At 35.9% G+C, this 15120-nt stretch overlaps 1 protein-coding gene across 2 annotated transcripts in view; it reads right to left on the bottom strand.

The window, feature by feature from the left end:
* Nucleotides 1–15120, bottom strand: part of FOLH1 (folate hydrolase 1) — a 72172-nt gene that overhangs the window by 24413 nt on the left and 32639 nt on the right. For both annotated transcript variants that reach the window (XM_017887655.1, XM_017887656.1), the window contains exons 8-12: nucleotides 9184–9282; nucleotides 7900–7985; nucleotides 6416–6535; nucleotides 3911–3993; nucleotides 1713–1776 (exon numbers count right to left, since the gene is read on the bottom strand). In XM_017887655.1, the coding sequence (XP_017743144.1) occupies nucleotides 1713–1776; nucleotides 3911–3993; nucleotides 6416–6535; nucleotides 7900–7985; nucleotides 9184–9282 (452 nt within the window). The remainder of the gene's footprint in view (nucleotides 1–1712; nucleotides 1777–3910; nucleotides 3994–6415; nucleotides 6536–7899; nucleotides 7986–9183; nucleotides 9283–15120) is intronic.

Genomic DNA, 15120 nt, shown 5'->3' with positions numbered 1-15120 from the left:
CTCACTCATGGGTGGGAACTGAACAATGAGATCACTTGGACTCGGGAAGGGGAACATCACACACTGGGGCCTATTATGGGGAGGAGGGAGGGGGAAGGGGGGAGGGATTGCATTGGGAGTTATACCTGATGTAAATGACGAGTTAATGGGTGCTGACGAGTTGATGGGTGCAGCACACCAACATGGCACAAGTATACATATGTAACAAACCTGCGCTTGTGCACATGTACCCTAGAACTTAAAGTATAATAATAAAAATAAAAAAAAATACAAAGATTAGCTGGACATGGGCACTTGCCTGTAGTCCCAGCTACCAAGGAGACTGAGGTTGAAGGATCACTTGAGTCTGGTAGGTCAAGACTAGTGAGCCATGATTGCTCCAGGCACTCCAGCCTGGACTGCAGAGTGAGACCCTGACTCAAAACAAGCCAGCAAACAAAGAAAAAAACAGAAAAAGGAAAGGAAAATGTAAATGCCAATGTAACTCCATCAAGGTCTCACGCTCCAAGTGTTGACATGGCAAATTTACTAATACACTAAAGAAAATATTCTAAAAAATCCCCCCTTCATTCATTTAGTCCTTTATTTTTTGCAACCGTGCCACAAATATTTATTTAATAAGACATTAGGAATCCAGGAGTGAATAAGCAAGATACTGTCTGTTCCTTGTTAAAGAATACAGTCTATTACTTGTAAAACAAATAATTAATAATGACAGTTATGAGTGCCACAAAGACATGTCTTCCCTGAAAAAGTAACATTTCAAAGGAAGGTCTAAGGATAAGGATTAAACAGGTAAAGAGGTGTTGAAGAGCAATCTGATGTAGAGAACAGGAGTGCAATGGCTGGGATGTTGCATATGGTCAAGATACAGACATATTAGTGGAGCTGGACTGTAGTGACAATGGACTCTTTCATTTTCATGGAAATCAATCTGAGATTTCCTTTAGTTTGGTCCTTTGCTTATTAAAAATATTTCCATTCTTCAAAGTCAGCCTCAAATGCCTATCCCATTTCTCAAGCCTTTTCTGAAGTTTCTATTATTCTCTCCTCTGAACTCCCAGAGTGGTTTGATCCTACCCTTTCTAAAGTACCTGCATATAATTATAATTCAAGATTGATTTTGTATATTATCTATACTGAGTGTGCCACCACACCCAGCTAATTTTTGCATTTGTAATAGCTATGGGGTTTTACCACGTTGGCCAGGCTGGTTTCGATATCCTGACCTGAAGTAATCCACCCACTTCAGCCTCCCAAAGTGCTGCAATTACAGGTGTGAGCCACCGCACCCCACAAATGATACTTTTTCCTACATCATTCTAAATTATAAAACTTTTAGGTCCCTGACTTAATCATTCAACAGATACTTACTAATTTCCTGCCATATATAAAAAGAAATCTGCCAGATGAAGCTAATCAAAGAATGCTGCTTTTCTGAATTAGTACTCTATACTTCAAAACAAACAAAAAAAAAAAAGTAAGAAAAGAAAACAAAAGGAAAAGGAAAGGAAAGAAGAAAAGAAAAACTTGCTCACCTAGGCCTCACCCAACTCTCAACTAGGGTTCACACACTGCTTTCTGTCAGAGGTTGCAGTAGACTCCCCAACCACATGTTAATACATAGCCTCCCTTGTTAGTGCATAATTTATTAACTAGACTGCTGCTCCTAGTTTAATCACATCTTTTCTTATGAGACCAACAATATTCACCTTCTATAGATGAATCAGCATTAATATAAGCCACGCCACGCTCTTGAAGGAGTCTTGAATTCTCCTATAAGAAAAAGGAAAACGATAAAGTTATAACCCACTCTCCCTCCTCCACAAAATGCACATCTACATTTAACAATTTAACGTATGTAGACTTCTAATTGAGCTGATCCATATTAATGACAAATTTGACATAAGAAATTCTCATAAAAGAGCTGCTTTGAAAGAATTTGAATCAAGATTACTGGTAGTAAACAACAAGCAAAACTTGTTAAAAACTAATATTTAAGATGAAACTGTCCATATACTTATGGTAAGTAGAAAGGAGTTAATTTCTTAACCATACTGTAGTTTATCCTTCAAAAAATTTTCTTAGCAAACATGAATGACCTGAGACTTTTCAGTGAAGATCTTTCTATAAACATCTCATTATTTAAGCAGAAAATCTTATCTGGTTCATATAGAATGAAGGTATTTTAAGTTTATGAAATTTCAAGTTAAATTTCATATTATGAAAAATAAGTGAACTTAAGTCATCGCCTGACCACGAAGTCAGGTTCTCCTGTAGGATGGCACCATCTCCTGGTCAATATTGATAATTGCACATTTTTAGAATAACACATAGCAAAAGTTTTTTTGAGATATCATTGTGGATTCTGAGTCTTTAAAATATGTAATTTCATAAGCATTCTGACTATAAGATAAAAAATGAAAAAAAAATGCACTGTAAGTGAAAAAAACAATTTGAAAGACACAAATCACACCATCAAAATATTTAGGTTCTTCCAGATATTGGCATAATTCTTTCTTATAAAACTTTCACTAGGTCTACAAGAACACCATTTACTTTTTCAAAGAAAATTAAAGTTTACTGGGCTTCACACAGTATCTGGAGCATGACAGGAGCCAATAAGTATTTACAGCATGACTGGAAATTAATGGAATAAATATTGACCTTGCATATATTTACCTTATAGCTAATGTTTCTGTTATATAAAGCCAACAATACATGCAGGTAAAAGTACTTTTCAAAGGGCTTAGTAAATATTCGGTGGTGGAAATTTCTGCCTTACTTTTAACATAATTTAATATAGAGAGAGTCATTATGAATTAAGAAAGATAAATGAAAAGGATACCTTACAGCCAGGCGTGGTGGCACACGCCTGTAATCCTAGCACTTTGGGAGGCCGAGGCAGGCAGATCACTTAAGCTCAGGAGTTCAAGGCCAGCGTGGCCAACATGGCAAAACCCTATCTTACTAAACATACAAAAATTAGCCAGGTGTGGTGGTCTGTAATCCCAGCTATTTAGGAGGCTGGGGCAGGAGAATCGCTTGAACCAGGGATGCTGAGGTTGCAGTGAGCAGAAATCATGTCACTGTACTCCAGCCTGGGCAAGAGTGAGACTCCATCTCAAAAAAAGAAAAAAAGGTATTTAGCTTTAGGAGATATTTTGGAAAGTGTAATAGAATCATGATAGAAATCAAACATGATACAGGAGAATTTGACTTCGTGGTCAGGAAATAGAGACAATTTAACTTCATATTTTTAATAAATGTGAAATAGTTTCATTCCCTTCGAATCAGAGAAGAGTCTCCATTTAAATGGCATGTTTATGGGAAGATATTCACGGAAAAGTCTGTTAGGTCGTTCATGTTTGCTAAGACAATATTTTGAAGAACAAACTGCAGTATGGTTAAGAAACTGACTCGTTTTGATGTTTGGTTTCTAGCATATCTGCTTATTTACTCTCATACTCCCAGGAAATAAAGATAATTTTGACAATTGACATTAAGTGGCTCTTAAAAGTTCAAACAAAACTTAGTTCTTTAGCAAGAGATTTTTATTGCTGATTTTTGAACAAGAATATGTTGCTTCAGGTTTTGGGGGAAAAAATTTTTTGAATATTTTCTTATTATATTCATTTCATATTTTTACTTGCTTGGCAAATAAGTCCTGGCTAATTTATTTTATAAAAATTTATATTATAGCACATTATCAACTAACCTCTGCCCATTCAGTAGANAGCAAGAGATTTTTATTGCTGATTTTGAACAAGAATATGTTGCTTCAGGTTTTGGGGAAAAAATTTTTTGAATATTTTCTTATTATATTCATTTCATATTTTACTTGCTTGGCAAATAAGTCCTGGCTAATTTATTTTATAAAAATTTATATTATAGCACATTATCAACTAACCTCTGCCCATTCAGTAGAGCCAAGAAGACCAAATTCTTCTGCATCCCAGCTTGCAAACAAAATTGTTCTTCTAGGTCTCCACCCTAAAATATATGTGTATATATAAATGCTAGAAAAAAATTCATAATGTACCCAGGACACTACCAAGCCCAGATGGAAAAAAACAAAACAAAACAAAAAAAAGTCATTGATTGTTTGGGAAGGGCGAATTGTGGTAAAAATCTTTACTTACGTAATTTTCTTTTGTAAGATTTTAAAAAGTTGTCAATACAAAATAGTACAATTACATAGAAATGGGGGGAAATGTGACAGTAAAGATCTTGCAAGATCATAAAACAATCTAATAGGTTTATAATAATTGGCTATGCATAGGAAGTCATTGGTGGTCTGCAACTGCCTAGAACAAAGAAAGAAATTTCTAGATGTGTTCGGTCTTCTGAAAGCAGATATAACTGAAAGAAAATCCTTTAAAATTCTTTCCTGTTGTTCTGACATCAAATAAACAATTGTTCAATATCAGCTGGTCATATGATTTCACTCCATTCTCTGCCAGAATTAATCAATAAGGGCTCAGTTAGCAACAGCAATGTTTGCTGTTGCTGAAAACCACATAATTCAATAGAGGGGTGATGTGTCTTGGAGGTTATAAACACTGACCTTGGAGTTAAGGCAAGATCTTGTTTCAAACCCTGGTTCTCTCACTAGCAGCACGACTAAGGGAAAGTTATTCAAACCTACTAAACTTCCATTTCTTCATCTGTATACCAGGAACAAGAGAGTAAAGATGAAGACACCACTTGATTGTGGGAGGATTAAATGGAATAATGTTTAGAAAGCACTGAGTAGGTGCCCCAAAAATTGTGAGTACTCATCATCTTAGTAAATATTCATGTGTGCTTAAGAATGTATATACTATAGCTGTTGACGCTAGTCTTTTGTTTTTGTCAATAGTGTTATTCAAATTTCCTATTATTATTCATCAGCATTCCATTTCTTTGGCATATTTTGTAATTGTCACAGTGATGTTTTGTATAGTTACCACAGGGATTTCCTAGCAAAATCATGAAACATTTTTGTAATAAAATTAAACACTACCTACTTCGTGAATTATGTAAATTTAGGTCTCCATTGTTTTGTTTTTTTTTTTTTTTTCAAATATAAGATAGCTGTGTAGAAAAAAGAACTGAGCACCTTTACATTTCATTTTAAATAGAGACATCATGGTTTTGTGGACTGGTAGTCAGAAATTTGAGTTTAAACCCTGATTCTCTTATTCTGCCACATGCTAGCTACATAATCCTGGGGAAACTACCGAATTCTCTAAACCTTGGTTAACTTATCTGTTACATGAGAAGATAAACAAATATGTCCTCTCCCTAGTTGCTATGACTTCAAAGTACATAGGACATATAAAAACAGTTTCTCAAAAAAAGTAAATACTATGCAAACAACATATATTATTGTTTTTATTGTAGCTACAAATATATAGATTATATTTTACAGCCCCCAGACACCTTGTTTGCAGGGTCAATAAAGAGAATGAACTTCCTGCTCTCAATGTGTAATTATTATGTTAAAGAGCAAACATTTGAACTAAATTTTACTTTGGCTATCATATGAAGATTCTAAAATGGCTAAAGTGATGATGTTATGAGTATAAACCTAATTTTGGTGAGAGCACACCAGTGCTCAGGGTATGAGAATACAGATTCCAAACTTTTGACAGAATCCCATTAGACCTAAGACCAGTATTTCTCTGAACAGAACATCTATCTCCTTAATTACTCCATACATTTAACCTGAGGTCTGGGGTTAGAAGAGACTGAGGAACATCTGCTTACAGTCTCTAACTAGGAAGCTTTGGCTTATAATCTAATTTCAGTGTGTTTTCTCTAGTGATGTAACCTATCTGCATCTTCTTAGTTGCAAAGAAAAACCATTAACAGTATAATTCCTTTATTTCAGATTATCACTTAATACATAAATATCAATAATATAAATGTTATATAAATAAATGCAAAAATAAATAATATAATTAGCCGGGCGCGATGGCTCAAGCCTGTAATCCCAGCACTTTGGGAGGCCGAGACGGGCGGATCACGAGGTCAGGAGATCGAGACCATCCTGGCTAACACGGTGAAACCCGCCTCTACTAAAAAAATACAAAAAAACTAGCCGGGCGAGGTGGCGGAGGCCTGTAGTCCCAGCTACTCGGGAGGCTGAGGCAGGAGAATGACGTAAACCCGGGAGGCGGAATTTGCAGTGAGCCGAGATCCAGCCACTACACTCCAGCCTGGGCGACAGAGTGACTCCGTCTCAAAAAAAATAAATAAATAATAAATAAAATAAAAAAATAAATAATACAATTAACCAACCAATATTAAAAATTGTATTGGTATTTTTACCAAACACATGTAATGGCTGAAGTAGTATTTTATACTCCCTTTACCGAAGACTAAACTGAGACTCAGATAGATTGGCTTTTTCGCTGTTGGTTTGTATTACCTTCCTTTTTCAGCGTTCCAAAGCTCCTCACAATTTCATGAACAACAGCTGCTCCACTCTGAGGGTCAATACCACCAAACACCCATGAGTCCCGGTGACCTCCCAGAATGATGTATCTGTCTAGAAAGCATCGATACAAGACTATTTGTCATTTTGGGTCAATAAAAGAGTAAATTGCAAATAACTCAATAGCATCTAAATACAAAGCACTCATTACTCAAAAAAAAAAAAAAAAAAGGCTAGATTCCCTAAGATTTGTGAAAATATATTATTTCTGATTTTAATATGTGTTTCTGCTATCTGAGAAAGCATAAATGTGATAAAGCAAATATATATTTCAATGTATTACTATGATTATAAGTACTACATATAAGTAATTAAGCTGAATGTTACCCTTATTCACATTTTTTGTAATTCTCTATTACTCCTCTCTTACCTAACTTACCACTTTCTAATATATTCAAAATAAGGGAACATAGTGGCCACATAGGAAGTTCTCCAATTCCTATTCTTTCTATTCAGTTTTTAAGGTACAGCTCAAATATTTTCTCCCTCTATGAACCTTTTTTATTTTCTATAGAAAAGGGAATTTCTCTGCCTACCCAGCTCTCAGGAGTAATAAAGCATTGATCACCCTTAAGTATATGGCTCCCTTCACAAACTGTGAGCTCTTTGTCTCGGGTCTGTGTCTTCTTTTGTCTCCCCATCTCCAATGCTTATCACAGAGCTGGCACAAAATAGGTACTCAGTATTATTCAGTAATAGCCACTTATATACTACTTAGTACTCATTAGAATATGCAAACAACAAGGATATCAATATTCTTGATCTAAAATAAATCACTGCTTGTAAGAAACATGCATTTAATATGTTTAACATACATTTAATAGTATCTGTTTTGGTAAGAAATATAGAACCAAATAGTTCATAAGAAACTGAGGCTTCATGAACTAAGACTATGTATAAAATGTATTAATTAGTAGATCATCTGAACTTCTATGGAAATTATATGTCCATATATTTTATCAGTGGCTTTAGTTGTGGAAAATAAAACTATGCAAAGGATTCATTAATATAAGATTACCTTAATTTTCTAAGAGTGTGATTTTTATATAGATGTCTATAGTTATCATGAAGATATTTCCCTATGCAAAATATATAGTAAAAAAAAAATTCAGAAAACTCAGAAAAAAACACATCTTTCCCTACCCTGCTTCCCTTGATCCTTTAATTGAGGCCTGCACAATTTATCATTTGCCTTGGTCATCTGCCCAGCCTAGCACCAAACATTCACTTTTCTTCACCACCTGTACCACAATACAAAATTATTTCATATTTATTTATTTTGTTTTTAGGTGAGTTCCACTGGTTTTCTTTGCTCGTTTGTTTGTTTGTTTTGATTCACTTTGCACTCCCAGAGGTTGGCAGTATCCAGCACATAACAGTTAGTTGATCAATATTTGCTAAGCAAATGATTCCTTTACCTGGTTCCACTGCTCCTCTGAGAGTACCTATCACATTGTAAATTCTTGTCACTTCACTGGTAGAGTGGATGTGCATCTTGACTTTTCTAATGCAAAGATAAAAGACATTCTTTAAAAAAAAAAAAAAACTGGTTAACAGATTAACACTATAAGGGTTAAGGGAATTTCCCCTCTGCCTTTGAAGGTTCAAATCTGGTAAAATAAACTGAAAATCTATTAACAGGAGAAAAGGCAAACTTATTAACACACCAGTGTATACAGGAGCCAAACAAAATGTGAGACTCAAACAAAGGCCAAATAGCTGAAGTTTAACTGGCACCCTCTTCACAGGGGAGGGGGAAGTGGAGGACTGCAGGTGGTTTTGAGGGGTGGTAAATGGTTTTCAAGAGAGTTAAATGGACCGGAAGAGCAGGCAATAGTTTATAAACAATTCTCTTTGGAACTTGAATGGAACTAGGGAACAGTCAACAGCTTGTGACAAGGCCTGTGTAGATAAAGTGGTGTGCCTCAGTCTTCCTTCCTATTATATGAGTTCAATCTTCCCTGGTCAGTAAAATTTCAGGGAGGGGAAGAAAAGTCATTGTCTTCCTTCTGCAGGGGCTTCACATAAGGGAACTTCAGAGAGAAACTTCCACTCAGCTCTTGTAGGGTGAAGTAGGAGGTCAGAACTATTGATTCTGAAGCTGCATCTAAGGACTTTTATCCTTTAGATCAAAGTGCTCAGCATGCCAGAACACCATACTTCGGGTTATCCATTTTCTGAGTTCCAACAACACCCATAATTTTTAAATCTTCAATCTTGTTTAAAGATGTCTAATTGTTCACAGGCAAAAATTACACTGGTTCTAACTTGCAGTTTTGTTTCCTGCTGGTATTACATAAACTTTACTTTTTCTGTTATCCTCTATAGTATTTTTTCTTTTCTTTCTTTTTTTTTTTTTTTGAGATGGAGTCTGGCTGTGTTGCCCAGGCTGGAGTGCAGTGGGGTGATCTCAGCTCACTGCAAGCTCCGCCTCCCGGGTTCATGCCATTCTCCTGCCTCAGCCTCCCGAGTAGCTGGGACTACAGGCGCCTGCCACCACGCCCGGCTGTTTTTTTCTATTTTTAGTAGAGACGGGGTTTCACCGTGTTAGCCAGGGTGGTCTCAATCTCCTGACCTCGTGATCCTCCCACCTCGGCCTCCCAAAGTGCTCATATTACAGGCGTGAGCCACCGCGCCCGGCTGAGTATTTTTTTCTTTAAGGCTCTGCCTTAAAAGAGTTAAAATTAAAATAGTCTCTTAACTGTGTAGAAAAGTTTCCAGTAAAGCCAGGTCCAACATTGTAGGGCACTCTGAGACTTCCTCTCCAGCTGCTATCTGGTGGTGCTGAGCCACCCATTTTTCTGTTGGACACAAAAAAAAACATGATTAGCCACAAAAAAAAAAAAACCCTGAAGTAACACATTAAAATGTTAATGGATTCACTTTATTGAGAAGCTGCTCATAACATCTTTAATGAGTGCAAAGTGCTTTGAATATAATATGTCATTTAAACCTTATCACTATTCTGAGGAATTGCTTCCTCCACTTCACAGATGGGGCACAGGAGGCTTACAGATTAGATAACATGCCCAAAGTCATGCAACTAGTAAATGGTATAATTAAGATTCAAATTATTGATAAGAATTTGATCTGTGTTACCAGTAAATCTAAACGTGCTTTCCAGACATGTGCTGAAGAAAGAGCTTGATGTCTAACTCTCTGAAATTTTCCATTGTTATTTGTCTCACTGGTATATAGTTATTTTTTACAAAGTACTTTCATACACATCTACTAAGAAGACAGGAAGATCCTTTCTTTTGAAAGGATTTCATTTCAGAAGCCCCTAAAACTTCACGCTATTTTTTAAAATTCAGAAATAAAGATTCGGGCACACCACTCAGTGTATGTCATGGTCCCTGGTTATCTGTCAGCAGGTGACTGAGAAAGAAAACATGGTAATGTTTATGAAATGGTGGGGTTCTTGTAGTTTCACTTCAACATATCTGCCTTTACTGTATTAAGATGTTGGATTAACTCATTCTTGATTGGGGCATGTAAAACAATATACTTTTACTAAATAGCTACTGAGAGACAAATGTGTTTCCAGACAAACTTAAAAGACTGTTCAAACTGAATAATCTCTACCTTAATTGTAACTACATTTTATAAAATTCAGCTGTAAGGCAAAACAGACTTCTTTGGGCCTACCACGGGCATTTTGTTCCTGTTAAATGAATATTCCACACCTTAAACTGAGCTCCACTTAAATAATGGCCTGGAAAATAAATGTCATTATCTGATATTATACTGAGATGTTTAGTTCTGAAATCGAAAGTGGAGAATTTCAATCTGTCCTTTATGGCTTTCTCTGTGGTCACACACCCTTGTGCACTCCAGGCTGTGCAGTGGAGCACGCTCTGCTGTGTCCTGTTTTCTTCTGTGCCTGTACATAGGTGCTTGTTCCCTGTCTATGTGTTTGAGGAAATGTGAATAGCTCAACTTAACCTAGAATCTACTACACATGCAATAAGAAAACAAGCAATAAGATCACTTTCTCATGTAAAATTCATTAGAATTCATATCTCGTTTTAAAATGCTCTATCAACGTGTAAATAATCCCTCTCTTTTTTCCCTTTTCACTAAGGAGTTTGGATATTAAACATAATTTCAAGTAATGTATTATAAAATTTATTTAAACTATTTACAATAAAATGCCACGTATAAAGCATCAAGCAACATGAAGAGGCATTTTACATTGGTAGAAAGCATAATACATAGTCAAAACAGCAGAGTATTAAATATACAGAAAAGTTGCAAAAGTCAAGTAAAGAATATACATACACTTAATTATACATAAAATATTGACACAGGAGGGAGAAAGAAATTATTTAAGCAGATAATGGGGCAACAGAGTCCTTGGCAGAGTTTCCCTTCTAAAAAAAAGCAGCCCAAGAAATTATTATTATTTTTTCTAACAAAAGCAGCCTGAAAATGTAGCTGCAAACGTAGATTAGCAAGCTGAAAGTGCAGGGGAATGCCGGCAGCTGTGCCAATAGAAAAGGGCTACCTGCGATCAGGCGCGGTGGCTCACGCTTGTAATCCCAGCACTTTGGAAGGCCGAGGAGGGCGGATCACCTGAGGTCGGGAGTTCGAGATCAGCCTGACCAACATGGAGAAACCCCGTCTCTAAAAAAAACACAAAAATTAGCCAGGTGTGANATCTAAACGTGCTTTCCAGACATGTGCTGAAGAAAGAGCTTGATGTCTAACTCTCTGAAATTTTCCATTGTTATTTGTCTCACTGGTATATAGTTATTTTTTACAAAGTACTTTCATACACATCTACTAAGAAGACAGGAAGATCCTTTCTTTTGAAAGGATTTCATTTCAGAAGCCCCTAAAAACTTCACGCTATTTTTTAAAATTCAGAAATAAAGATTCGGGCACACCACTCAGTGTATGTCATGGTCCCTGGTTATCTGTCAGCAGGTGACTGAGAAAGAAAACATGGTAATGTTTATGAAATGGTGGGGTTCTTGTAGTTTCACTTCAACATATCTGCCTTTACTGTATTAAGATGTTGGATTAACTCATTCTTGATTGGGGCATGTAAAACAATATACTTTTACTAAATAGCTACTGAGAGACAAATGTGTTTCCAGACAAACTTAAAAGACTGTTCAAACTGAATAATCTCTACCTTAATTGTAACTACATTTTTATAAAAATTCAGCTGTAAGGCAAAAACAGACTTCTTTGGGCCTACCACGGGCATTTTGTTCCTGTTAAATGAATATTCCACACCTTAAACTGAGCTCCACTTAAATAATGGCCTGGAAAAATAAATGTCATTATCTGATATTATACTGAGATGTTTAGTTCTGAAATCGAAAGTGGAGAATTTCAATCTGTCCTTTATGGCTTTCTCTGTGGTCACACACCCTTGTGCACTCCAGGCTGTGCAGTGGAGCACGCTCTGCTGTGTCCTGTTTTCTTCTGTGCCTGTACATAGGTGCTTGTTCCCTGTCTATGTGTTTGAGGAAATGTGAATAGCTCAACTTAACCTAGAATCTACTACACATGCAATAAGAAAACAAGCAATAAGATCACTTTCTCATGTAAAATTCATTAGAATTCATATCTCGTTTTAAAATGCTCTATCAACGTGTAAATAATCCCTCTCTTTTTTCCCTTTTTCACTAAGGAGTTTGGATATTAAACATAATTTCAAGTAATGTATTATAAAATTTATTTAAACTATTTACAATAAAATGCCACGTATAAAGCATCAAGCAACATGAAGAGGCATTTTACATTGGTAGAAAGCATAATACATAGTCAAAACAGCAGAGTATTAAATATACAGAAAAGTTGCAAAAGTCAAGTAAAGAATATACATACACTTAATTATACATAAAATATTGACACAGGAGGGAGAAAGAAATTATTTAAGCAGATAATGGGGGCAACAGAGTCCTTGGCAGAGTTTCCCTTCTAAAAAAAAGCAGCCCAAGAAATTATTATTATTTTTTCTAACAAAAAGCAGCCTGAAAAATGTAGCTGCAAACGTAGATTAGCAAGCTGAAAGTGCAGGGGAATGCCGGCAGCTGTGCCAATAGAAAAGGGCTACCTGCGATCAGGCGCGGTGGCTCACGCTTGTAATCGCAGCACTTTGGAAGGCCGAGGAGGGCGGATCACCTGAGGTCGGGAGTTCGAGATCAGCCTGACCAACATGGAGAAACCCCGTCTCTACTAAAAAAAAATTAGCTGGGGTTGGTGGCACACGCCTGTAATCCCAGCTACTCAGGAGGCTGAGGCAGGAGAATCACTTGAACCCGGGAGGCAGAGACTGCGGTGAGGCGAGATAATGTCATTGCACTCCAGCCTGGGCAACAAGAGCAAAATTCTGTCTCAAAAAAAAAAAAAAAAAAAGGCTATTACCTGGGGGCCAGGCATGTACACATGGAGGGTCCATCTTCCCTGTTTTTGTTACCACATGCACAGTAACAGAGAAATGAGCAACATGGCGCAGCTCAGGCAGAAAACTTACCTGAATAATAAAAGATTAGGGTGGGGCTACCAGAAATTCACACCCTATGCAAATGGCACACCTGGTCTAACCGGTTTTTCCATGACTTACATACATCAGACATCACCTCTTCACATCTCATCTATAAAACCCTCTGCATTTTGCAGTGGACCAGCAGCATACTTTTTTCCAGGACCTCTCTCTGAAGCAGAGAGCTATGCTAATATACTATAAACTAATAACATCAGTTGCTTTGGGGGTGTAAATGGATGAGAGGAAAACTTTACTATAAATCCCTTTGAGTTGTGAACTTTGTAAATGTATTTCCTTTTCAAAATAAAAATTAATAGTCCATATTCCCATAAAACAATACAATATAAAGCCATGATTGTAGTGTCTCCACAAGGACAGGTAAACAAATGACTAGAAGAGAACATAATAATAGTTAGATATAAGAATCTAATATACCAACAAAAAAAAAATACACATACATGGAGAATAGAAGTTTCAGTTGAAAAATGTTACTGAGGTATAAATCTCTTTAGGTCCTTTTCTCACTTTATAAATAAAAAATAAATTCCACAAATATTTAAAAGTTGAATATAAAAATTTCAAACCACAAAATGTCTCTGAACATATTTGGTAGACTGTAGATGCCCAGTAATTAATGTATAGACAGTATTGTTTATAATTCTGTATCTTGTAGTATATCAATTTTGATTTGACCATTTGGAGAAGATTTGTTGTCTACTATGTTTAAGGCACTGTGTTTTATTCACTAAAAAATATAAATATATACAAGACTCAGTCTTTCCACCAAAGAGTTTATAAATCACTCAAAAGAAAATACATATAAAACCAATCATAATATAAAACAGAACATGACAGATCAAAGGTAAAGTTTTAAAAACTGTGGACAAAAGAAAGCTTGATTCAGCTTGTGAGATCAGGAATTACTTTCTAAAGAAGGTTTCACTTGATCTGGATTTTAAAGGACGAATAAGGGCCGGGCATGGAAAAATGAGGGCGAAGAGCATTCCAGGCACAGAGGTGGGCAAGCATAGAGCAAGTGTAAGGCATGATGACTATTCTGGCTGGGATATAAAATGGCTAAGTTTCCTTGAGAAAGAAATTGAAAAATAGTGTAACTCAAGTGCACATGGAACACTTTTCATAATAAATCATGGCTGTAAAATGAGTCTGGATAAATTTAAAAGGTTGAAATTATACAATCATTTTATTACTCATATACTTCTTTTACTAATCCAACCACAATAAAAGGAATTTAGCAATCAATAACAAAAGTAAATTTAGGAAATTCACAAATATATGGAAATTAAACAACTAACTCCTACATAACCAATGGGTCAAAGATGAACTCTCTGAAATACAATTTAAAAATGCTTTGAGATGAATGAAAATGAAGACACAACGTACCAATACTTATGAGATGCAGCAAAAGCAGTGCTTAAAGGAAAATGCATAGATGTAAACACCTATATAGAACAATCTCAAATCAGTAAGCTAAACTTTCACCTTAAGAAACTGGACAAAGAAAACTAAACTAAACTCAGAAAGCATAAGAAAGGAAATTACAAAGATTGAAAGAGAAATAATAAAATAGAGAATAGAGAAAATCAATGAAACAAAGAGTGATTCTTTAAAAAGATGGATTAGAGACTTAAATGTTAGACCTAAAACCATAAAAACCCTAGAAGAAAACCTAGGTATTCAGGACATAGGCATGGGCAAGGACTTCATGTCTAAAACACCAAAAGCAACGGCAACAAAAGCCAAAATTGACAAATGGGATCTAATTAAACTAAAGAGTCTCTGCACAGCAAAAGAAACTACCATCAGAGTGAACAGCCAACCTACAGAATGGGAGAAAATTTTTGCAGTCTACTCATCTGACAAAGGGCTAATATCCAGAACCTACAAAGAACTCAATCAAATTTACAAGAAAAAAACAAACAACCCCATCAAAAAGTGGGCAAAGGATATGAACAGACACTTCTCAAAAGAAGACAGTTATGCAGCCAACAGACACATGAAAAAATGCTCATCATCACTTGCCATCAGAGAAATGCAAATCAAAACTACAATGAGATACCATCTCACACCAGTTAGAATGGCAATTATTAAAAAATCAGGAAACAACAGGTGCTGG

The sequence above is a fragment of the Rhinopithecus bieti genome, unplaced genomic scaffold (assembly GCF_001698545.2).
Source record: "Rhinopithecus bieti isolate Rb0 unplaced genomic scaffold, ASM169854v2 scaffold_15796, whole genome shotgun sequence".
NCBI classification, from domain to species: domain Eukaryota; kingdom Metazoa; phylum Chordata; class Mammalia; order Primates; family Cercopithecidae; genus Rhinopithecus; species Rhinopithecus bieti.
Note: the sequence above shows the minus strand (reverse complement) of the source record. Positions and strands in the feature narration are given on the sequence as shown.